Source organism: Sus scrofa, chromosome 4, assembly GCF_000003025.6.
Source record: "Sus scrofa isolate TJ Tabasco breed Duroc chromosome 4, Sscrofa11.1, whole genome shotgun sequence".
NCBI classification, from domain to species: Eukaryota; Metazoa; Chordata; class Mammalia; order Artiodactyla; family Suidae; genus Sus; species Sus scrofa.
The window spans coordinates 59,415,677-59,441,500 of NC_010446.5; the positions used below are offsets into that span (position 1 = coordinate 59,415,677).

Here is a 25,824-nt window from a genome sequence, read left to right on the forward strand (position 1 = left end):
TTCTGGTTTGGTTTGTTTTTGTCTGGTTTAGGGTTTTTTGTTATTGTTGTTGGGTTTGTTTTTGGTTTTTTGGGTTTTTTGTTTTTGTTTTTGTTTTTTGCGTTTTCTCTATTAAATCACATTCTTTATTTATCCCTCTCCAGCCGGGCTTCATATCAATTGCTCTTCTCAAAGCCTCCAATGACTTCCATGCTGTGAAATCCAATGATCACTTTTCTGTCTGCATCTTACTTAACTTTGTTCAACAAATGTTACTATTCCCTTCTCCTTGAAAAAAAAAAAAAAGGTCCCTTTCTTGAATTTCATTGCATCGGACTATTGTGATTTTCATCCTAACCCCCTGAAGATATCCACTCATTCTCCTTTGCTGGGGCCTCCTCCATTAAAAATCTCAATATTGGAGTGTCTCCAGCATTGGTCCTCAGGCTTATTCTCTTATCGATGAAGACAGTTTGATTGGAGGAAAAACAATGATCTCCTTAGACAATTTCATCCAGATTCATTGCTTTCGATTTCATATTTCCATTCGGATGTATGGAAGGCATACAAAATTTAACACCACCAAATCAGAGTTCTTGGAACCCTTCAACACAACTCACTCTCTCCCCAGTCTCCACCATCTCAGTTAAGGGTAACACCATTCACCAAAAGCAAGAGTCTTCACTGGCTTGTTTCTTTCTTTCTCATGTGCACACAGTCCATCAGCGAGTCCCATTCATTCCATTTCCAAAATATTTGGTGTACAGTAAATCCATCTATTTCTTTACATTTCCATTGCCGGTACCCTAAATCGCTTACCTGTATTTTGCAATGGCCTCATAACTGGAAGAGACTTGCTCTTGCTTTCCTACAATTTATTCTGCACACCTGAGTAAAACTGAGCCCTTCTCCTGGTTGAGCCCTACCACAGCTTCCTATTTCACTTAAAATAACATAACAACTCCATACTGTGGTTGAAATGACCAGGTATTTGCCTACATTTACGACTTCACTTTATGTTGTTTTCCTCTTTCCTCCTCACTCACTAATCTCCCTCCACACCTAGCCTTCTCCCCTGTGCAGAATACGACCAACTTCTTCCTTCCTCTGTCTGTAATACGTTTCTCCTAATGGGCTCCTTCTTGTTATTTAGGACTCAGCTCACCTGTCATTTCCTCAGAGCATCCTCTGACCACTGCTTCTAACGTAGCACATCACCTATCACACAGGTGGGGGTCCTCAGATCTGAGCAGGAATCACTGCCACCAGGAGGGCTTGTTAAAGCACAGACCTCTGGGCCCCATCAGTGTTTCTGATTCAGTAAGTCTGGGGTGGGGCCTATGAATGTGCAGATTCCAAATTCAAGTTCCCAGATTGTGCAGGTGCTGCTTATAAGGGACCCACACTTTGAGAAGCTCTGCTCTACACATTACCTCTTTTATTAATCTATCTATCTATCTATCTATCTATCTATCTATCTATCTATCTATCTATCTATCTATTTATGTCTTTTTGCCATTTCTTGGGCCGCTCTTGTGGTATATGGAGGTTCCCAGGCTAGGGGTCTAATCAGAGCTGTAGCCACAGGCCTACACCAGAGCCACAGCAACGCGGGATCCGAGCCACATCTGTGACCTACACCACAGCTCACGGCAACGCTGAATCCTTAACCCACTGAGCAAGGCCAGGGATCGAATCTACAACCTCATGGTTCCTAGTTGGATTCGTTAACCACTGCGCCACGACGGGAACTCCCACATTACCTCTTTTATTTCCTTCATCCCATCTGTTGCAATCTGAAAAGAACTTATTGTATAGAAATATTGTCTAAAAGTGAGAGAACTCATCTGCCTTACAGTCAGATGAGCTATGGCCAGCAGTCCCTGGCAATTTTGAGTAAAACCTGATGGTTCCTAGTTTTCTTACTTGGAGGAGTAACTAGGTCTATGGTATGATGTCATCAAGAGAAAGAAAAATGGTTTTGTAGAAAAGAGACATTAAACTTGGAATTTGTTATATTTGACTTTTCTGCAGAACATCCCCATGAAAATACCCAAAAGGCATGGGAGTATCCAAATATAAAACTTCTTAGAGAGGTTGAAGTGAAGATGTCTTTGTTTACAAAATCATAAAGAAGTGTACTGACAAGGACTGTTCTCTTTTCAGTTTGGTTTTATTGTCATAGTCTTGATTTTTGCCCTATGACCTTTGAACCAGTCATTAATGGAATTTTTGATTGCTTGAAGTGAGGAAGAATAGCTAAGTTTATGCTACTTTATCTTAAATATATTGTCTAGTTTTCTAGGGAAAATGACATAAAATAAAAAAGTATTTATAAATAAAAAGTATTCATGAGACAGGCATAGGTGAAGGTAAACTTAACTGAAGAATTTTTTAAGGGAGTTGTCCTGGCTTTCTATTGGAGGCATGGTTTCACTTGCAATATTTTTTTAAGTATTTCAATACACCATCATGATTGCAAAGGCCTTTTTGTGATCATTTTTTTTGTTTCTGTATAGCACATTATTATTCTAATTGTATAAATCTGGAAACTGGGATCATGCTTATATAGCAGAAATAAATGAGGTGTGCTGTAGCAACAAGGGTGAAATTCCTCTTAAATTATCCAAATATAATGCAGCTAAGAAGGCACAACCTCCATTTTTTAACACACACATAAGCATGCAAAGCACAGGAACTAGTGACTGCGCTGACGTGGCTCTAAAAATCCAATCAACTTATTAATGACCAAAACTAAATCCACCTTCCAGGCTGTTTGACTTGGGGAAAAACAATACCCAGCTTATTGACTTACACTTTGTATAAAACTGACCATTTAGGTAAAACTTCGCTGCATATAAGTGTAGCTGTGAGAAATTCTCCAGCAATATTATGCATATGTATATGTATAACTAAATCACTTTGCCCTACACCTGAATCTAACACAACATTGTAAATCAACTATACTCCAACATAAAATAAAAATTAAATTTAAAAAATACATAAAGATAAACATTTAAAAAATTATCCAGGAAAAGTTACTATTATTATTATTATTTTTTTTTTTTTACTGCATCCATCCCATGTGGAAGTTCCCGGGCCAGGTATTGAACCGGCACCAAAGCAGTGACCAGAGTGCCTGCAGTGACATCTCCAGGTCCTTAAGGCATTAAGCAATCCACTTAACGGAACCTGCTGTACCACAAGAGAACTCCAGAAGTCACTTGTTCTTTAAGAACTTATTTTACATAGGCATCCAAATATTGGCCATATTGGATTTAGTTTATTATATATAAAATATTGATATATTCTATACTTGATTTAAATTACTTGTATAAGGGATCTGATCAGTTGTAATTAAAGCAGTTTCAGAGATGGTTTATTGCAAAAATTATAAGCATGACAAATTTAAATCTTTTAGGACAGATGAGCATAAGACTAATTACCTGAGGGTGCTCTCAACTGTTGTTCCAGAAGATCATCCTCACAGGTCCTGGCTCCCAGAGAGGCAGTTTCTGCAGAAGACAGCAGAGGAAAAAGTTATCAGCATGCCACATTCCTCTCTTCACTGCTAGCCAGCAGCATCACAAGAGTCCAAAACTTGGCTTTCAAAGAGATAAACATCGGGTAAGGCTCAGGTGAATCTCCATCACACCTTACAGGCTAGTGAGCAGTGGCCAGCAAAATTAGCCCAGAGAGTAGCAAGCTTAGCTCAAATTCTCAGTGATGGGCGGCACATGACAAATATAATAACATAGATAAAATATGGAAACAGGAAAGGCTCATTCTGATTTTTCCCACTTGGTTATTTGGCCAAGTCTACATGATAGGATTATGTGTTATAATGACAATGGCACGTGCCATAAACTATGAGCATACTTTTACTTCTCTGTCAAGGTGCAGAAGAAGGAAGGAAGGAAAGAAAGAAAAAGAAAAAGAGAAAGAAAAAAGAAAGAAGAAAAGGAAAACAACTCAATATATGATATCTAATGTAAGACCCCCAAAGCAAAAGACAAGCACTTAAAAAGCCTGAGGAATGTGTCCAAGTCATCAATAAATCTACATCTTTACTCTGACCTTTTTTTTTTTTTTGGTCTTTTTTAGGGCTGCACTGAGGCATATGGAAGTTGCCAGGCTAGGGGTCAAATAGGAGCTGTAGCTACTGGCCTACACCACAACTCCCCACAATGTTGGATTCTTTTTCTTTCTTTCTTTTCTTTTTTTTTTTTTTTTTGGTCTTTTTGCCATTTCTAGGGCTGCTCCTTCGGCACATGGAGGTTCCCAGGCTAGGGGTCGAATTGGAGCTGTAGCCACCAGCCTACGCCAGAGCCACAACAATGTGGGATCCGAGGTGCATCTGCAACCTACACCACAGCTCACAGCAACTCCAGATCCTTAACCCACTGAGCAAGGCCAGGGATCGAACCCACAACCTCATGGTTCCTAGTCGGATTTGTTAACCACTGCGCCACGACAGGAACTCCAACGTCGGATTCTTAACACAGTGAGTGAGGCCAGGGATTGAATCCTTGTCCTCATGGATACTAGTTGGGTTCATTACTGCTGAGCCACATCGTAACTTCAACTCTAATCTTTTATTTGAGCTCCAGAGCAGAAGTGCCTATAATGGCCTGATTTGCTAAACTAAACCCCAAACACGAATCATTAGTTTCATCTAACTCCATTCTTCTTTGATGTTCCATATTGTAAGGAAATGTATCTTAAAAACAAAACAAAACTGAACTTCAGAAATCACCTTCAACACCTTATTCTTTCTGTACACCGACTGAACACATATCATTGATTCCTTGTTACAATGACTTTTGTCATGTCTGTTCCTCTATCATCATCTCTTTTGATAGTTTCAATAGCCTTCACAACAATCTCCCTGCCTAGATCTCCATGTCTTTCCAATCTAATCTCTCATAATATCTCATGAGTTATCATTCATGAAAATATAATTAGTTGAGTAAAAATCAGGGCTCTAACACTTTTTAGTTAAGGGGCCTTTGGTATATTACTTAATGTCTCTAATTAGGCCTCAATTCCCTCATTTGTAAAATGTAGATATAACTGCATAAATAATCAACAACTGTAAGAGAAAATAATTCAAATAAGGTATGATAGGTGGAGAATGTGATACTCTGCCAAGTGAGAAAAGGCCATATCTTATTGAGAGGATAAAAAAAATGACACACAATTCTTACACTGCCAAAGAGACTCATGTTTATCTAATAGTTCTAGACAATAGCATCTGTGGTTAATTCTGAAGGCTTTAATTAAACAAATAATTAACCTCAAAATAGAAGTGCACACCAAAGCACTATTATTGCATCTACTAATTGTTTCTCTTGCTACGTACAAAACCTTTGGCCTTCAGTGGTGAGCTATTTAAAGACAATATAATCATAATAAATACCCAGTGCCCTCCCCCAACAAGAACAAACACAACAATTATTTTGTAACTACATCTTAAATTAGTCTTGAGAAAAATAATATGTGGTCAGTCCTTGCTTACGATGGAATAACTTCCAAATAGATTATGGTATTGATGTCTAACCAACATGTTCCTTAAGAAGCCCACTTCTTCCTCCTGGCAACCTCTCGGGCTTTATGCTGTTCCTTTTATTTTTGCAACATCTTCTTGTTTTTCTGTTAAACTCTCATTCTTCCCTCGAAACCTAAAGCGAGTGTCACCTCCTCTGTGCTTTCCTAACAATTACCTTGTACATGTGTCTCTGAATTTTGAATGTATTGTGATAACTTTTAAGTGACCCTTGTCTATTTCCCTAACAAACTGTGAGTTCCTTGAGAACTTTCATTTTCGCAGATTCTCAACTAAGGACAGAGTGAGGCATATCAAAGTCACCTAGGACACTTTTATTCAAAACACAAATCTACACCCTATATCCTGAAATAAATGAATGCCGAGATGAGAATTTTTTAAAAGCACCCCAGAGCCTCAGGACTCTAAATCCAAAGCTTTCTCAATCATACCAAAAACAGATGATTAAGTCCTTTTGCATATATATTACACATATATACATTTTTTACATGTGTGTGGGTGTAAAAACCATTTCTTCTCATTTCTAGCAAAAAACAATTCCATTTTAGCAAGTAATCCTTACCATTACAGACACACACACACACACACACACACACACACACACACACACACACACTTCAGTGATTCAAAAAGACTTGTTCAAATGGACATCAGTAGTACCTAAGTGAATTTGACCAAATGACTACTACTCCCTAAAGATTCATGAACATGAAAATAAAACAATGACGACCTATTAAGTTTGCATCTCTGCCAGGTGCTCTGGTAAGCTACTTGTGTAAAAACAGCCGTGTAACCCTCACAATAAAGCCACGAGGCAATTATTAATCTTTATTTTGCAAGCCAGGAGCCAAGGGGCTGAAGGATGTTAAAGTCACTGGTCTTAGGTCACCAAGTTTGAAACTGAAAGAACCTGGAATGAGAACCAGGTAGGCCTGGTAAAAAAAAAAAAAAAAAAAAAAAAAGCTGTGAAATTCTGGATGGTTCCAGGCTTTTTGTTTGTTTGTTTGTTTTTTGTCTTTTTAGGGCCGCACCTGCTGCATGTGCAAGTTCCCAGGCTAGGGGCTGAACTGGAGCTGCAAGTGCCCGCCTACATTACAGACACAGCAATGCCAGACCCAAGCCGCAGTCAATGCCAGATCCTTAACCCACTGAGCGAGGCCAGGGATGAAATCCAAGTCCTCATGGATACTATGCCGGGTTCATTACTGCTACGCCACAGTGGGAACTCCGGACGTGTCCAGTTTTAATACCACAGAATTCAGGAGCCTCTAAAGGTTCTCCTATCTCTGTAAAGGCCAGAAATCTAAGAGCTGGGGAGAGGAAGGGGGAGAAAACCAACTTTTCAGTAGTTCTGTGAAAAATCTGATATTTCATAAAAGATTGACATTGCTTGAATATGAAATATAACCAAATAATAGTTTGGTGTCACACTGGAGTCATTTCATTTGATAGTGATTTAGGAAAGGTACAAAATGTCAAAACCAGAAACTGTTATTTAATCTCACAAATTAGGTCATGTGGCATTTGGAGAATGCTCCAAAGAGAGTGACTTGTGCAAATAATTTTATAAAGGAATGTGGTTCACTACGCCCTGGAATTCTTTTTAGATCCTCAACAGTGTTGCCCCTTTTATACGAATGATATAAATATTTTCATAAAGGAGCATTTAACTTAGCCAATGAACTGATTAATCCATACTTTTCTGCCTGTGTAAAATGACATGTTTAACGTCTAGTAATGATACATAGCATCTTTCAATATTTCACTTTAATAAGTGCTCTGTAAAAACAAATCTGACTGCTGTTAAGAGGATCTGTCTCTTTTGCTGGTGATTTAATTAGATTACTAATTTGTGTTTCCTAGCACCTGACCTTTCTTATTTAACACTATTTAAAAATAATACCACTGACAATTTATCCAGTATTCTACTCTATCAGTTGGGTGATGATCACATACTTGAAAATACAGTACCAAACGACTTTATTTTCATTAACACAAAGTAGGAGAAATTACTGTGTTTTCTGTGAAATGGTATATTGATCATCACAATCATCATCACCAATACCAACATTTTAGAGCATCTGCTTTGTACCAGGACCTTGACTGGTGCCCTTGATCTGCATTAGGACGCCTCAAACAATTGGAGGAGCTATGATTTGAACCCGTACCATTTTTTTCAGGAATAGTTCTCTTAACCACAATATTATATTGAACTATATATATATATATTTTTTTTTAATCTTCAAAGTGGCTTTCTTTTTGACTCTGTGATTATTTCATATGTTCATTTTTTTTTTCTCATTTGGCCTGCGTTCTGCTAACTTCCTCTTTCCAAACCTCAACCCAAATGGTTGCATCTCCAAGGGCAATGCTTAAAACCTAAATTTTAAGGGTTCTGACTCCTTTTAATTATGAGAGTGACATTTCTCATCGCTCTTTCTAGTTCCTTGTACTGCCACATCTACTCATAAGCCTACCCATCGCCTTACTCCTTTTTTCCTTCCCTTAATTGAGTAACATTTATTCTGCGAGTTAACTGGTAACTTTCTGGCATTTAACCTTAGTTTAAAAATCATCAAGTTCTCATCTAGCACATCCCGATTTTTTTTTCCTGCAAACTGGAATAATACTTTTAAAAATCCTATAATCCCTACAAATCTAATGATCAGGGAAATATCTGGAATTTTTAACTTCTTAAAGCAGTCTAGATACATAAACAGAGAATTCTAAGTTTAAGGTTGTTGTGATTAAGGGGGGAAAAAATCTAATCTAATCTTGATGATCGCAGCAGCCATGTGCTTTTTATATTCTTATCGGCAAATTTGGGAAGCATTTGGCACAAGTTCAGTGGAAGTCTGGCATTTTTAAAATAGTGGTTGAAAACTTCAGCTGCCAAGTACAGAACTAAGACAGTGATTTTCCTACAAAACTTCCACTTCCCCACCCCTCCCACTGATTGGTTAATGCATTAAATAATCAAGTGCATCACTATTTTTAGGAAAAGGTTTATCAGATAAAATGAAAAAATTTATCATCAAACAGAATAAGCATTAAGCTAACTGACATAAAATAATAAAGAGAAAGAAAAATATTTTCTGTAGTCCTGGGTCCTTGGTAGCACTTTGAGTTCAACTTTACTTTCATCCATTAAAAAAAAAAAAAAAAAAAGACAAGCCCATTCTTACTCTGTAATTGGAGAATAAGACGAAACTCCGAAAGAGAATCCACAAGTTGCAACAATCCTTCTAGCTCCTCCTCCCATTTCTCTTTTGAAGCCCGTTCCACCTCTACCTGAGCATTGTGACTCACTGAAAAAATATATCTTAGAGACTGTGAATACAGAGAAGATTTTTGCAGCTGTCTAGTTTCAAAATAATAAGTGACCATTTGTTGGAAACCTTTTAGGTGCCAAGCATATAATGTGCATTTCCTTACTCAATCCTCACAGTAAATCTGTAACAGAAAAACCATTGCTTTTATGGAAGAGATGAGACATCAAAGCTCAGATGTTTTAAGTAATTTTTGTCCAAAAGCAAAGGGTAGGATTTCAGCTGAGTCTGATTCCAAAGTTCTGTTCTCTCCCTGGGACGGGGCTGCCTCCAGGCAGCCCCCAGGACTCCTGGGTCAGGAAGTCTAAAAACTTTGAGTTTCCTACCTCCTAAAAAATCAGCTCCAACTCCTCCAAAGCAAATTCACCATACAAGATCAATATTTAGAAGAACACATCAAATTCAACATTTATTGCTATCCCCGGTAGTTTATATTTTAATAAAAAAAAAAAAACCTTTGGACTTGCTTGTGCACTGCAAAAGAGGAGCCTGTTTCCAGATGAAGCAAGTTTGCAATTAAAAATGATTTCAAGTGGTCTTCTCCATCCTTTTCCTGTGTGGATACAAAGAGTGCTCTTCTAAAAAGCTGAGCAACTCAGCATGCTACCAAATGGTTTTGAGTAACCAAGCAACATCATCATTGTTGATCTGCAGTGCTTTCTCTTAAATTATTTCTTCTAGGCAGTAATAGATTGAAGTGCATTGGATGCTCCAGTGTCAATTATCTGCATGGGGCTAGATTTGCAATTTCTTATTTTCTGGAAAAGTAAAGCTCCTTTGCCCTGCCCTGTCTGCTTTTACCCAGAAGTTATTTTCATATAGTAAGGGAGAGGTATCTCCTGGGGCCCCTAGGCTAGGAAAGAGTGATCACTTCTTTCTGCTCCTTGAATCATCTATGACCTTGGTCTAATGGGAACTCAAAAGAATGTAACAAGTTCCTGATAGCAATTACTTTCAATAAATTACTCAGACATTGTCTCAATGTTGAGTATTTTACAGTGCTATTACTGAAATATTTTTTCTTTAATGTATTAATCTGTAATATATTTCTTAAGATAAGATTCTATTTTATTTTGTTGTACTGAAATTAAAAGATTGAGCCTCTCTTATAATGGAGGGATAATAGCTTGTTCAGTTGCCCAGTTATCTAAACTCAAGTCCCTATAGCATTCATCACAATCCTTCTTTATACTGTCTAAAACAATTTTCATCCCTTAGCATACTTTCCTGGCTTGGCTACCTTGTTCATCAACATGGAAACACGTCTGGTCCACACACTGATCCCTATTCTACCCGGTAATACCCAGTAAATCAGGGCATTGGCTATTTATTTCAACCCTTTGCTTTCTATCTCATAGCTAGTTTTTAATCTTCTAGTTTCTACTCCACAGTTGCCAAGTTATCTGAATAGACTCCTACTAGGTTAACAGCTTTTTGATTTTTTTTTTTTGTCTTTTTGCCATTTCTTGGGCCACTCCCACGGCATATGGAGGTTCCCAGGCTAGGGGTCCAATCGGTGCTGTACTGCCAGCCTACGCCAGAGCCACAGCAACGCAGGATCCGAGCCTCATCTGCGACCTACACCACAGCTCAAGGCAATGCCAGATCGTCAACCCACTGAGCAAGGCCAGGGATCAAACCCGCAACCTCATGGTTCCTAGTCGGATTCGTTAACCTCTGCGCCATGACAGAACTTCTGAAATTATTTTTTTTAAATAAAAAAGAAATGTTTATCCAGTAGTCCTTTATTTCCCTTTCCTTTAGCTCTATCTCAGACTCCTTATGAGGGTATCATTTACCCTCAGGGAAGTTGCATTTCTCTGTATCAGTCCTGTTATTTGGTTCTTAGAAGCTTCTAGAAGTTCTCCCACATTGGTACCTCAAAGACTTCTGTAATGATAGGTGCCCCCCACCAAGACTGTATTGGTTTTAACTTACTTCAGCAATTCTAGTGTTAAATCAGTTTCAGAACTTTAAAAAAAAAGTTTTCTGGAATCTGTAATGATTGTATCATTCCCAAGATTTTATTTCAATCATGTTCAATGAGTTACTTGGGCATCTTCTTTGGAACCACTAGCCATGAAACCATCATTCACTCTGGCTGTGGAGAATCAAAGAAAGTAATCCTGTGTGGAAATAATAGTAATTTTTTATTGTTGCTGGCCATACCCGAGGCATTCAGAAGTGCTCAACTCAGGGATCAAGTCCGAGCCATAGCAGCAATCTGAGCCATGATTGCGGTGACAACACCAAGTCCTTAACCACCAGGCCACTAGGGAACTCTGAAATAATAGTCATTTAAAAAAAAAATCTGAGATTCATTCTCTTGACTTCAAAGTTTGAACAAAGATAAAAGGCAAGACATCAGTGACATAAAAATTGCTCATTTCTTATAGCTATCTGGCCATTAGCAGCCTATGTTTTTCCAAAACTATTTCATTAGGAGAATATTGACTACTCCTATGTATATGTTTGTTCTAGGGAAAACCAAAAAAACAAACAAACAACAAAACAATCATGCACTAAAGAACCAAATACACTTGAGCTTGAATCCCAGCTCCTCCACTTTCTATTTTGCAGAGCAAGTTACTTAGCCTCCCTGAAATTCAGGGAAAATGAAAACAAAAATACCCAGATTTCAGAGGATAATAAGAAGTAACGATAATGAATGTAAAACATCTAGTCCTGAAAAAGTAATAGTCATGCTCAGGAATGATTCGTCTCTGGCTCTTGTCTACACTGCTAAACAAATTATTTGAAGAAAAAAACTACATCGATTTGGTATTTTGACTTTTTAGATCATAGTTATATGTAATGGACTCTCTATCCATCAGGGAAGTTAGTGCTTTAAGCCTTTAAAATATCACTATTATTTGTGTAGATATTTTATAAATAGCAAATGTTAACATGAGTAAACACTGGTTTCCTAAGCAACATAGTTTGAAAGTTTTTTTTTCTTTAAATCCCTAAGCAAATTTTACATATACGCCAATAAAAGTGGTATGTGACCTACACTGTAAAGATTGTTCAGCCATTTAAAAAGTTTGAAGGAAGAAGATGAACTCTAAAGGACTGGTGTTGGAACACAAGTCAGCTCTAGGTTTTCACGTGCAAGACAGGGATCCTCTCCTCAACTCCAAGTTCCCTCCATCAGTCTCCTATTAAGACAAAAACTGAATAAGTTACAGTCTCAGAATAGAGGTCTGCAAATGTGGCAGTCCCCCAAACTCCAAAAATCTCCAATTATTTACAAACATTGGATTTGAGTGATTTTCTAGAGTATTCCTTAACCTGTGGTCACCTAAATCCTATTCCCTACTGTAAACATCATCAAAGCACAAAACATTTACTTTTTTCTCCAAAGCCATTCCTAATGAACCAAAGACAACATGTTAGAACTTTCACAAAGGCAAGTTAAATAGGAATGTACAAAATAGGAATTAAAACTCTGGCTTCAATTCGTGTAAATTTAAACAAACCTACAAGCATTTTGGAGCCAGTCTTCTTGTTGTAAATGAAGATAAAATAATTTGTTCTGCTTGCCACACGAAGTCATTCTAAGGATGAAATTAAGTTGTTATCATCACCTCCAGGTAATCATGCAAAACAGGGAAATACAAACTTTGTACCATACTTTCTAAATATGTAATGTCTTAAATATGCTGACCTAGAATGCACCACTACTACTTATAATAAACTATCACATACAGTTATATATGGGGGAAATTATTGCTTCCCATGTGCGGGCTTATTTATTTTGTGAATTACATGTGGCTGTAAAAGAAAATCCTTGGATGACTAGATCAATTTTTTTTACCAGCCTTATAATTGTTGAAATAAATTTACCATTAACCTAAGATGCAGAAAAGTTTCCTAAAGTATATGTAAATAATCCTCGGATTTTTGTTATTTAGAGTTTTCTACATTTCACCACATTAGGAAAGGGCCAATTTATATAGTCATATAGCCCAAACTATACTTACAAGAATTGACCTAGGCAATGATGGATACAAACAAAAGTGAAACAAATTTGGAGAGGGTAAGTTAGTGAAAATATGCATAGTCCCAGAAAAGGAAGATTAGGAAGGCTAGGCTGGAGCCAAGAATGAAAAATACACTATTGGAACCTGCTATGAATTTTTAAGACAATACTTATACATACTCATGAAATGTTTATTTAATAAATCATTCATTAATGAGCAAATGGATTGATGAGACTTGGCAGATTGCTTTCTTTGGACTGTATTAGCAGCAGAAAAAAAAATACGTTTTCTGAAACACAGCCAATTTTTTTTCTCTCTTTTGCCTGAATATAAGTCTTGCAAAGGGTCCCTTGATCTGTGCAGACTGAGAGCTTTAGGCAGAGCATGCCATGATCATACTTGCATCTTTGGGATGCTATGCAGAAGATGGAATAGAGAAGGAGGAGTTTGGTGGTTGATGGTTTTGTTTTAAGAATTCCAGAACATTCATTGTACTTCAACCTATCACTGTCTAGAAGAAATCATGAATAAAGGAAGAGTGATGATTCCACTAGAGAAAAAAGGAAAGTTAAAAAGTCCAAGATTGGGGTGAGAGAAAAGAGGATGAGCTCAATTTTGGACACAAATTAGAGGAGAGCTGTTCAGTAAAAATTTAAGTTTCTAAAACTAAATCCTGGGAGAGAAATCTGACTTGAAACTATTTGGAAGAAATAATAACTAATACTTATGAGTCAATGGAACTTAGGAAAAAGATGCAGGTCTGGAAGATGAGGGCTGAGGCCAGAACTCCAAGGAAGGAAAATTAAGAAGCAAGTGGCCTTGAAGATGACTGAAAAAAGATAAAAGATAATGATGGAGAACAAAGAGGTAGGCACAGGACCCTGGAGTGATTGGTAAAAGAGTGACCAGAGGAAAAGAATTTTCCAGAAGTTTGAGGCACAGTGTAAAACTACCCAGAGAAGTAAAACAAATGCCCTGGTGATATTGTAAGAGATGACAGTGAAAGAGGCAGTAGAAGGACTGGTCTGTATTTCAAAGAAGGAGGAGATGGGACTTGTGGGTGGACTCGATGAAGAAAATGAGAGAAAAAGAAGACTCAAAGATGATTCCAATGGTTTTTGCCCAAGAAATTAGAAGAATGGAGACGCTATTTACTGGTATGAGAGAAAAGGCAGTTGGAACAAGCTGGGAAGAAGGACAAGGTTTGGAATCAGTAATTCAGGACTTGCTTGGTTTGAGATGCTTTATTTACATATCTAAGTAAAGGTGTCAAGCAGGTGGTGTGGCAGCGGGGCAGAGAGGGAGAGGGAAAGAGAGAAGGAAAAGGAGAGAGAAGAAGGTGGGAGGAAATGAGGGAGAGAGAGAGGAAGAGAAGGATCAACATACAGATGATGGTTTAAGTCCTTGAGACGAGATTGGAGAAGAGATCCTAGAGAATGTGGCACATAATTGAAGCCAGGATGCACCCTTACCCAGGACGTGTGCCAAAGCAGGGGACGCTATGACTCCACTGCAGTGAGGCCAAGTGCTTTATCCTTGACAGTGTTTAGGGTTGCCAGTGCATGGTAAAAGTAATAATTAAGCAGGCCAACTTTTAGTCAGTTTTATTACTGTTTTTTTTAAATTCCTATAGGAAACTTCTTTATTGCCTGAACTAAGGTGAAACATTTCTACTGTTCCCTCCCTGGATAAGAAGGAACCAGAGAAGAAGACTGAGTAAGAACAGCCAAGGAATTAGAAGATCCAGAGAGAACGGGCTGTGGGAAGCCTAGTGAAAGACATTTCAAAAGAAGGGAGAGATGAACTTATTAAAAGCTGCTGGTTGGTCTCATCAGATGAGAATTGAGAAGTGACATTTGCCAAAGACGAGGTCCTTAGAGTCTTTGACCAGAGCTTCTTTTGAGGACAGGTAGGGACAAACACCCCCTGAACGTGGGTATAAGAGAGAATGAAGATGAAGGGAATGGAGATGTCAGGTGTAGACAGTTCTCTGAGGAGTTCTACTGTGCAAAGGACCAGAGAAATCGGGCACATCTGGAGATGGCTGTAGCATCATGGGAGTGTTTGATAAGTAGAGTGACAGAGAGAATGTTGGTTCAATGATGAGAATGAGTTAGCAGTGAGGGGAACATTCATGATGCAGAAGAAAAGGAGGGAGTGTCACATGGTGGATCTCACAGGGTCCAGATGGGGGTGGATTTTTGAAGAAAGTGGGAATGGGGGTGGAAGTCAAATGATCACCGAAATCAATGGAAGTCAGACTAAGATTAACCTCATAGAAACTGGAGACTATCAGGATGATGGCAAGAGTTGGGAAGAAGAGTTGGAAGAGTAGGAAGTTAGAGAGGAGAGTAAAGAGTTGCCAAAATGAATGGGAACGATGTATAAGGGAGACTAGAAAAGAAGGGCAGAGAGCAGAACCCATTTTGCTTTGCGCATATAAAATATTCCTATTATCCCCTTCAAGATACACTGTGACAGAACCCATTTTTTGTTGAGTAAAGATGTGATCAGTAAGCCTATCTAGCTAGGAGCCAAAACCACTATTTGTTCATTGTAGATATAATGGAGGCCATGTACACAGGAAAATTTTATCAACAAAAATGAAAAACTTCGTGGAACATCAACAGTTCCCTATGAAACTCTTCAATGAAGTTTTACGGCAATATTATAATCTTCGTATTTTTCATAATCTAAGCTTGATCAAAAAAGCCTTATATGTCATGCACATAGCAGATGAATTTTACTGTTTGGGTACAAGGTGATAAAAATATCTCAAAAAATATATGAGGACTTTGTCGAGTAAGTTCAATGTCATGATGAACTCGATGAAGTAACTCACCATCACCGCTAATGTAAAAGGTGACATGTAAGCTGAAGCTGCGTTGCCGCATTTTACGATTAAAACAAGCAAAAAAAAATTTTACAAAATTTAAAGGTATCACTATTCTAAAAGAGTTGATAATGGTAAATAGTAGGGAAATGTGAAAGTGTGGACATTTCACAAATGATGACCAAAATTCCAATACATAAAAAGGCAAAATAAACAAAAAGCCATAGATATAGTCATCTGATGAAAATAAAAGGTGTGTTGGGGAAAGGAGGTGGAAGAATCTAGCGGTAAAGAAAATGAGTACTAAAAGGAATTTATTTCTCCTTTTATCTCACTTCTACAAATTATAAATAAAAACATCTCTAATGTGGTAAGTCATTTGAGCCAAATGCAGAATTGCCTTTTGAGGATTTTTAACTGTGGTATTAAGGGTATAGAAAGGAAAGCTATACATAGTTGATCTAATAAAATAATATGAGGATGAATTTCATCTTTCATATCCTAGCATTGTGTATCTTTTCTATATGATATACATTACTCTGAATCTTCATATCTGTCCTCAAGAAGCAAAAGATACTATCTTATCCTAGATATTCTAGAACCCGTTCCAGAATAAGAAAAATGACCTCTAATTTGCAGATCTGTCTGCTTTTTGCAGCACTGAATTGTTGAGAAGTAACACAATAGTCACAAAATTAGAAGGTAAGAGGGCGAGGCCAAATGGAATCAATTTTCATTTGTTCCTATTCTGCACCCTCATCTCCTCCCTGGTGCCTCTGAAAGAGTTAGAGAGTATTTATGGATTGGTGTTGGGGCATTTTTTTTCCTCCCTTTTACCAAATGCATAGTGGCAATCCTGCCTTGCTAAAAGTCCTGTAACTAGGAACCAATGAACTACTCTTGATTGCTCACCAATAAAAATGCATGTTTCATTCCACCTTGTGTACAGGTCACCTCCTGACCTAGTTCTGGGTTTGGTTTCATTCATGTATTCAATGAGTATTTATTGAATACTTATTATGTGTAACTCCAACAGTCACCTTAGAGAAGCACAATAAGACCATTTATAGATATTTCCGTTTAATCCTTTTTACTTAGATACAAAACTGTCTTAGACTGACATTGTTCCAAGTTCCATAAACTAATTTCCTTGATACCTATTTAGCATAAATGATATTAACAGCCTCACAGAAGTATAACCTCTAAATGTTATAAATAGAACAGCCCCTAACATGGTTTTTTATTACACTACAAAAGCCTCTAAAAAAAATCATAATGAAAAACGACGTTTTACTCTAGTAAAAAAAAAAATAAAATAAACCTTTATGAGCATGGAATTTTTTCTCCCCAATGGTTTTTTAAGTTTACATTAGAAAGAGGGGTGCAAGTCATGCCTCAATCTCAGAGCCCCTGCTTTTCACTCCCCTGGCCCGCTTAGTCTGAGAAGTTTCCAACAGTAGCCAAGCCTGGGAACTTTAGTGCAATCTTGGAACCTTTAATTGCATGTATTTAGTCAGTAAATCTGCTCTGTGACTTTGTTTTTAACATTCTTTTCTGTTTATCGACAATTCCCTCGGGGATGGCCCCTTAATGTGTCCACAGTGAAGGGCCTTGGACGAGCTTTTGCCTCCAGGTTCTCCCAGCGAATGCCACCCATCTTCCACATGGCTGCCACATCATACTTCCTAAAACACCACTTCAGCGATGTCATTCTTACACTCAAATGCATTAGGGCCTTCTCATTTTCTGCCTCCTCAAATCTAAGCTTTTTGCTCCACTTTCAAAGCCTTCCATGGTCTCAGTTATTTAGTTACTTTGGGTCACTTTCTCCTAAATGGTCATTATTAGGCATTTGGTTTAGTTTCTTGCTTCTCAACACAATCTTATCAATTTTCTTTCATGCCTAGGTCTGCACTATATCATCTTCCCTCTCAACCCTAAAGACCATGCCTAAATACATATATAGGCAAATAAATAGACGTAGAGACAAACAAAACTCTATTTCACATTCCCAATCCTGCTCATTCTTCAAGTCCTAATATTCCACTCATCATAACAAACCCCACAAATCCAAGGCTCCATTGGATAGTCCTGAACTTAAAGAAGTTCCTTAAAATGTAATAATTTACCTGGCTTATTGTGTCAAGTACATTGATTCTGTCTTCCGGGCAGCTTCTTAACTCCTAAGTCTATACCAAGAGGGCAGGGGAACCTTCACACTTTTCTTTCTCACCACCCTGGGCCAAAGGCTACAGCCAGAGCTGTTGTCTAATGGATTCCTCTCAAGAGGGTTCTATAATCAATCATGGCAGCAAAGAAGAAGAATCTCCACTTCATTCTGATTCTGATTCCAATTAATTCATCAAGCATTTCCTATACTTGTGAGGAGGGGCAAGTATTTAGTATTCTCTCTCAAAGGTAATAGAGTTTAAAATCCTCCACAGAGAAGCTAAGGGGGGAGAAAAGTTCTTTGAGGTCTATGCCATCTCTATGAACAATCCTTCCTCTTTTCCTTCTTATGTACAACTGTTCCAGGATATTGTAGAATACACATTCCCCTCTGTGGTTTTGTTTCCCTTTTGCTAGTCTCTTGTTGTGACTGCCTTGTGAATGCTGAGTTGTATGCATTTAAAACTTTCAAGTTCAAGCACATTCTTGCTTGAAACAAAAGCTTGAGAGAGTGAAATAAGAGTATACAATTATTGCAAAATAGCAATAAAATCAACTCCCCATACGTCCCTTGAGAAAGATGGTCAAGGAGGAGCTGGCTGAGGCCTGAGACAGACTGTCAACTTGACTTTTAATTTTATGAACTGTAATCACTGGAACAAGAAAATATCTACAAAGAGTCAATGTCATTTCTGTAAATGGCAAGAAGACTGAGTGTGAAAACACTGCTCTGAACCAGGCTTAAAGACTTAAAAAAAAAAAAACAAAAACCCACAAAAACCAAAAGTTATGAGCAAATATCAACAGTACTTTCTCCATTTCTCGCCCTCTTTTTTTTTCCTTTAAAAGGAATTTTTTAAGTGAGGAAATTGCAGTTAAAAATTATTTTATAGCTCTTAAAATGAAAACATTTGCCTATTAAGCTCTAACGACCTACAATATTCTATCTGTAAAGCATCATTTGGCCCCCTGCTGTTTCATTTAACTTTAGCTGAACCTTTTTTTATTGCTTCCTAATCTACCCTAATTTGCCTAAACCCCTTATTTGCCATTTCTCAAACTGTTTGTTTACATCTCACTGGAAATGTGTAACAATAACAAAGTGCTTTAAGGACTGGAAATAATGATAGACTTAGACAGATAATTTTTCTTCACAGCATCAAAGACATTCAAATTAACACACATTCACTGAGCACGCTGTAGGTGACAAGGGCCATATTTGGCAAGGAGAGACTAGGATGAAAACAACCTCTGTTGCCTTCACAGAGCTTGAAACTGGAAGAGGAAACAAAATAGAAACAGCACCATGATGTGGGAAGTGATCTGCTCTTGATAGGAGCCAAGTATTCTTGACACAAAAGAACACAGAACAATTAACTCCCTTGAAAGAATGAAAATGAATGTAATACATATCTTATTCTGTATCATGTCACGTAAACTTTGTTTCTGTTATGGAGGAACATTTTATAGACAGAGAATAAGACAAGGACAATGGCTGGCTTTTAAAATCTTACCTTCAACCCATGTAAAGGGGAGAATATGATAAAAATAAGTAGAGTGAGACTGAATTAGGAATCAGAAGCTTGGATTGTGCTCTGAATCAGCCTTTGTAACCCTGAGTAAATCCTGGAACTGTTAAGTGACTGTTCCCTGAGCTGTAAATTAAGGGGCTGAATCTACATGAGTCTGAAGGATCCCTTTGGCTTTCCCATTATCTGAACATCTGCTCTTACTTTTGTCAACTCACAAGGACTTGCTACAAGGCTGAGGACAAGGCCTCCTAAGACTAGATAATAATTCTCCTTTACCTGAATATGTTATTTGTGTGTTGATATTGACAACCCTCTCTTTTCACAGTTCTTTTCACATTATTAGCCCTTGATATTTGCATAGCCCTTAATTCTTTTCAAAGTATATTTGCATTCATTATTCAAGTACCCAAACTCTACATGCTAACCACACTCCAGAGAATCTTCCCTCACTCGGTTGTTAAGTCACGCATTTAATAACCTTCTTCTTCACTCTTTTTTCAAATAACTTTGTGTTTAACTCTATGCTTCTCTTCTTTCCTTTCTTCTAAGAGGAACCAGATTCATCATTTTCTAGTCCCTCTCCACCCTCCTTCTCAGCTACCTGTTTTTTGAAAGCACTGAAGTGGATTTGTTTTGACTGAGTGCTTAAAGCCTCAAGGAGGAGAAGCACAAAGGTGACTTTGTATACCACTTCTGTCAAGTTGATTTAGGAAAACTCTGGTTTCCTAAGATGGGTTTTTCAAAAATACAATGTACCTAGAATCTCTTAAGTTAGCGGTTTGTACCTGAGAGGTACCCATCCTATCTAGTCTAGTGAGCACATGGTTGGATTAGCGAAGTGGAGTTTCAGAGAGGACAATAAACACAGTAGTACCTGAGAGAGTGACTGCATCTTTAGAAATATAGTTTTTGGCCATGCCCATGGCATGCAGAAGTTCCCTGCCAGGGATCAAACCTGTGCCACAGCAGCAACCTAAGCCGTAACAGTAACAATGCCAGATCCTTAAACCCCTTTCCCATTATCTGAACATCTGCCACCAGTAAACTCCTAGAAATATAATTTTTTATGAGCTTCTTATACTTTATTTTTTTAATATATAATAATTTTTATTTTTTTTCCATTATAGCTGGTTTACAGTGTTCTGTCAATTTTCTACTGTACAGCACAGTGACCCAGTTACACATACATGTATACATTCTTTTTTCTCACATTATCATGCTCCATCTTAAGTGACTAGACATAGTTCCTAGTGCTATACAGCAGGATCTCATTGCTAATCCATTCCAAAGGCAGTAGTCTGCATCTGTTATATAATTTTTAAATACAACTCAAACTATGTGTTACCAACTTCCTCTCATGGTTCTTAGAATTCAACATTTCTCGTGAAGCTATGGACCCCTCACCCATAAAAATGCACATATAGATAATTTCACCAGCAATTACAAGGGTGTATGGAATTCCTAGCCCCATGGATCCCAGGTTAATAAGCTGTGCACAAATAAACCAGACGAGCTCTTTCATGGGTGTTACAAAACTCTTAGAAAAGGAATGTCCATTTCTTTCTACTGCACTCATGTAGAACTTGTTCATTTGCCAGAAAACCAAGGATCTGGTCACCTCGCTGAGATGAGACAGTCACAGTTTTTAGTTTCTTTTTTATTTTCAATAATAAGAGCCAAGGCTAGAGAAGTTGAATACAACTAAAGAACAATTGTAAGCTCCCAATCAAAATCTTCAATAAGAATACTAATTCAAATAGAAACTGAACTCCAAATGAGCTGAATGTGGCCTGTAGCACACTGAACATTCAGTGGGCACTGACTTATGCTACCAAACCACAGAGACATGTTGACATAAAGACAAATTAGCTGATCATGGAGGAGAAAAACAAAACAGAACTCTTCAAAAAGAAAGATGGAATCCTTTTTCCTACAATATAGTTTAAAACGAATTAGCTGAATTTTTAAACTAAAATAATGAAATGTTTAGAATGTTACATATTGGCAAGAAATGTTACTCAGGTAGGCTACAAGTGTAATGGGTCTCTCCAGACATTAACTGAATCCTTATGTAGACTACAGTTGATTAAGTACAGAAAGAATAACAATAACTAAGAAAAGTCACCTAGAACATGTAGGTTACCAGGAGAATGTCCAAAGTTTCTGTCTTATGGCTAATATTAGGCGTCGTTTTGAAAATTTGAGCTCTGGACAAATAATATTTTGAAGAAGGCATGAAAATGACAGTATGCAAAGAAGCTTTATAAAACTTAAAATGTATTCTACAAAAAGTGGGGAAATTTTTGATTTGAAAACCAAACTCATGAAGAAGGAAAGATTAAAGAACTCCACTTGGTTTTTAAATAAAGTTGATTTCCAGACATCCTTTTTAATTCTCCAAATCAGCCACAGATTTCATCACTGAAATACCTACAAAAGTATGAAAACTCTGAAAGATGCTGATATTTTTGGCTTACTAACTTATGTGATGTTCTTTTTTTTTCTCTAAGAAACTTGTAAATGTTATCAATCAAAACTGAAAGATTTGTCATGAGACTTCATTGGGGGGATAAAAGCCTTTAGAAAAGTTTGATAAAATCAAGAACTAGAATAGAATGAAAGCATAATATTCATTTCAAGTCATCTTGAAGTAGCAAAGAAGCAAAGCAGCATCCTCCTCCCACCCCACCCTCACAACAAATCTGGCAGTCAAGACTTTCTTATAAAACATAAAACCATATTTAAAAAACTAAGGAAATCTATTTAAAATTTTTTTACTTTGTACATCATTCTGATGGGGTTAAAAATGCTGAGAAAGGGCATGGTGCCAGTTTAAAAACCAAAAACTTTGAACATCTTTACGTTATATTATCTGTGCCCATCCCTGCCATTAGCATTCATAATAATTTAGTTTAAATACTGTTTATGATTAATTCACTCATTTTCCTATAGTCCCTATGAAATCTAAATATACCACTCTTTCATTTCAACTCATTCAAGTTCAAAAAATGAGATGATGCTTAAAATTCCATAGAGTTTCAGAGTTCCCTGGTGGCCTAGTGGTTAAGGAGCATTGTCATCACTGCAGCTCACCACTGCTATGGTGCAGGTTTGATCTCTGGCCTGGGAACTTCTGCATGTCAGGGGCACGACCAAAAAAAAAAAAAAAATTAGAGTTTTGAGGTATAGATGAAACAAATATTTATGACTATCTTACTAATGTGAAGCAAAAATACCACTATTCTTTTCCTCCAAAGTATACTCTGTTTCTTAAATTTGACTTAACATCACCTAATATTACTTACTATGAAGAATTAAAAACATAAGTTTATCAAGCGTTCTTAGGCTGAGACTCAGCAAAGAAAAATAATGCCTGTTCTTTATTAGACAATATGAACTAAACTCAGAGTTCCCACTAAGGTTCATGGTACACAACTAACTAATTATAAGCCTAAAAGTTTCATGAGTTTCACCCCAGGTATCACAAGCTGAAATTCCAGGCTTCTGTGTCATTCCCTGAAACATCTGTAACAGACCTGAACATTCTTGATAAATGAGATAAGCAAAAGCATTTACTTAATTAAATTTTAAAGCATATTTATTAACTCGGACAACAAACACTAAATTGAAAAGTTTTACACCAAAATCCAATAAACAAACATTCAACAGGGCTTAGTTTTTATTTTAGAATGTCTTCAACACTGTTTATCTAATGCAATTTAATTTTTTAATTTAATTTTTTTTTCTGCACCCACGGCATACGGAAGTTCCCAGGCTGGGGGTCGAATCAGAGCTACAGCTGCCAGTCTATACCACAGCCACAGCAATGCCAGATCCAAGCCACATCTTCAACCTGCATCACAGCTATGGTAACATCCGGATCCCCAACCCACTGAGCGAGGCCAGGGATCGAACCTGCATCCTCATGGATACTAGTCAGATTCATTTCCACTGAGTCATGACGGGAACTCCCACTAATGCAATTTTAAAAATGATTCTGATGATATATGACCCAATTAAATATCAGCTCAGGCTAAAAATAATCAACTCATAAAATTAAGTCTTTCCATAACTTTAGAGCAAGTGAGATACATGCATTCTTAACATTCACTATATTTTCCCCCCTCTGTTCTTACATTCTACAAAGATTCCAAAATACAGTATACAACTACACATATCTGTGTATACATACACACAGCTCCTTGCAGAAAAGCATCTGATTCTATGTTTATCCGGTGTAATCTGTTTTGGTTTCTTTCCTGCCAAACCACTTCTGGCGTTTCCAGCAGGGCAATGACAGCATACACCTTCTTGTTATTATTTATGGACGGAGGGCCAAACCAAATGTCTGGGTGGGTCTCCAAAGACATAAAATCGGTAGTTTTTTTTCCATCCACAGGACCCAATTACATTTAAATAAACCAACTCCTAGTGAAAGATTGGCTCCAACAGAAAATACCAGGCGACCACAGACACTGAAATTAAATCACAGTCGTAAGTCTAGAAGCCACCAACATATTGTTAAAAATAGTCCTCAGTCCATCTTTGCATACTCAGACACCGGCACATAATGCATATGGGTAACAAAAAGAAAGCATCCCATTTCTTTCTCTGGGGCACAGCCTTCACTAAAATTTCCTACTCTGTAAAAGTTCTCCGTCTCAAGCTCCATGTGTAAAAACACAGCAGCTGCTCTAAGGACTCTGCTTGTCACCAAGGCAGAAAAACTGTCATGTGCTGCTCGGTCTTTAAATGGATGAGTCCTTTTGGCTGATGCTGGAGCTGCAGAGACTTGACAAATGTGGGAAAGTCCTCAGCTGTGAGATGGGGGCTGAGGTTGTGGACTCTTGGTCAATTGAAAGGTTGCATTAAATGTAAATTACAGGACTGTCCCTTAGATATATACTCCTTTCAACCAGGTGAAAGGCAAACAGTGTCATGCTCATTCAGAGGTGGCCTGGTGGTGGCTTCCTCGCTGGGAGAGGAAGCCAGGCAGCCAGGAGCAATTAGAATCGCCATCTCTGAAGGACGGGAAGGAAGGAAGGAAATATTTTTATATAAAACCATATTAACTTTCCTTTTTAAAGTGCCTCTATGTATTTCTCTTTCCAATTTATATGAAAAAGTATTAGTTTTAAAGCTACAGCAGAACTGGCAGTAAATATCACAGGAACAATTGTTCTTTTATTAAATATTTATTGAAATAAATTCCTGTGCTTTCTCGTTTTTCTTCTCTGGTTCCAATATTTATTTACAGTTGATTATTAACATCTGCCAGTGTAACGGTTTCATCCATACAGAAGCCGAAGGGTAAAAAAGTCACACACACCCTTCTAACGTGACCTGTAGTTAGACAGAAAACAGTTTCCCCAGTCACCGCTTGGCTTCCTGTCTGTGACCTCTGAAAAGCATTGGAGGCCAGGGTTAATGGCCTTTCCAATCTCTGTGATAAGAATTCATTTTGTTCTATTACCAGCAGTTATCTGAGGAGCCTGCTGCATCACTTCAGCAGGGTTCAATCAATGAGGGGACCTAATGAAGTAACCAGCTGTAGCTCTATTTCCCTGGCCAGCTCTATCAGACAAATAAGAGCTATCAGTCACATCTTAAGGCTGATCCCAGACACGGCATCTTCGCAGGCTGAACCCGTATGCATATGAACTAATGATACCCCACCATTTTCTCGAAACCATCCCTTTCGATATAGCTCCCCTAACACTGGAAATGGAATGAGATGAGTTCTGAGACGTTGTATTAAGAGGACAATAATGCAAGATTAAAGAACGGTAGGTTTGCAGACAGTTGCAAGAGTTCACCCTTAACAGCTAAAAGTTAAAATGATAGGGCATCGCAATTGAGGCTTTCAGATCAGCTGCCTTTGAATATTTATGCTTGAGGTTGGTAATTTTTCATCTTCCAAAAAGGAGGAGAGAGAGCTATTATTATTTGCATTTTTGTCATTTTTATTGATACTAGAAGTCTGATGGCAGGACTCGTATTCTGACTAAGCCTTCAGAACCAAAAAAACAATTTGGGTATATTTTTACTTTTTGGTCAAATATCAAGCAGTGTAACAGCATAAGGTAACCTTCAAGACATTTCGTATGAGTTCATATCGCTAAAGCCACACACATAAAAAACTGTGTGCTACTGTAAAACTCTATTCTTCATATATTTTAATTTTTAAGTTGTTAGTTACATTCCTAATTCAAAAGAGCAATTGCTAATAAAGACTATTTTCACACATGGAGATTTCAGAAGGGGAAAACAAACACAAAGCCCTGTACCTTCAATTAGTGGCCTCATAAATATATTAGACTGTTACTAGGAGTCCCATTCAAAGTGAACCCCTTTATGGAAAGGGGTGCTGATGATGGCTCTACAGGTTTTAGACTATTTCTCAGGCAATCATTTGAATGGTTCATGGGAAGCT

General features: G+C 37.6%; 1 protein-coding gene across 5 annotated transcripts in view; it reads right to left on the minus strand.

The window, feature by feature from the left end:
* ZFHX4 (zinc finger homeobox 4) overlaps window positions 1-25,824 on the minus strand; it is a 196,712-nt gene that overhangs the window by 31,475 nt on the left and 139,413 nt on the right. For all 5 annotated transcript variants that reach the window (XM_021089177.1, XM_021089179.1, XM_021089181.1 and 2 more), the window contains exon 5: window positions 3,426-3,494. In XM_021089177.1, the coding sequence (XP_020944836.1) occupies window positions 3,426-3,494 (69 nt within the window). The remainder of the gene's footprint in view (window positions 1-3,425; window positions 3,495-25,824) is intronic.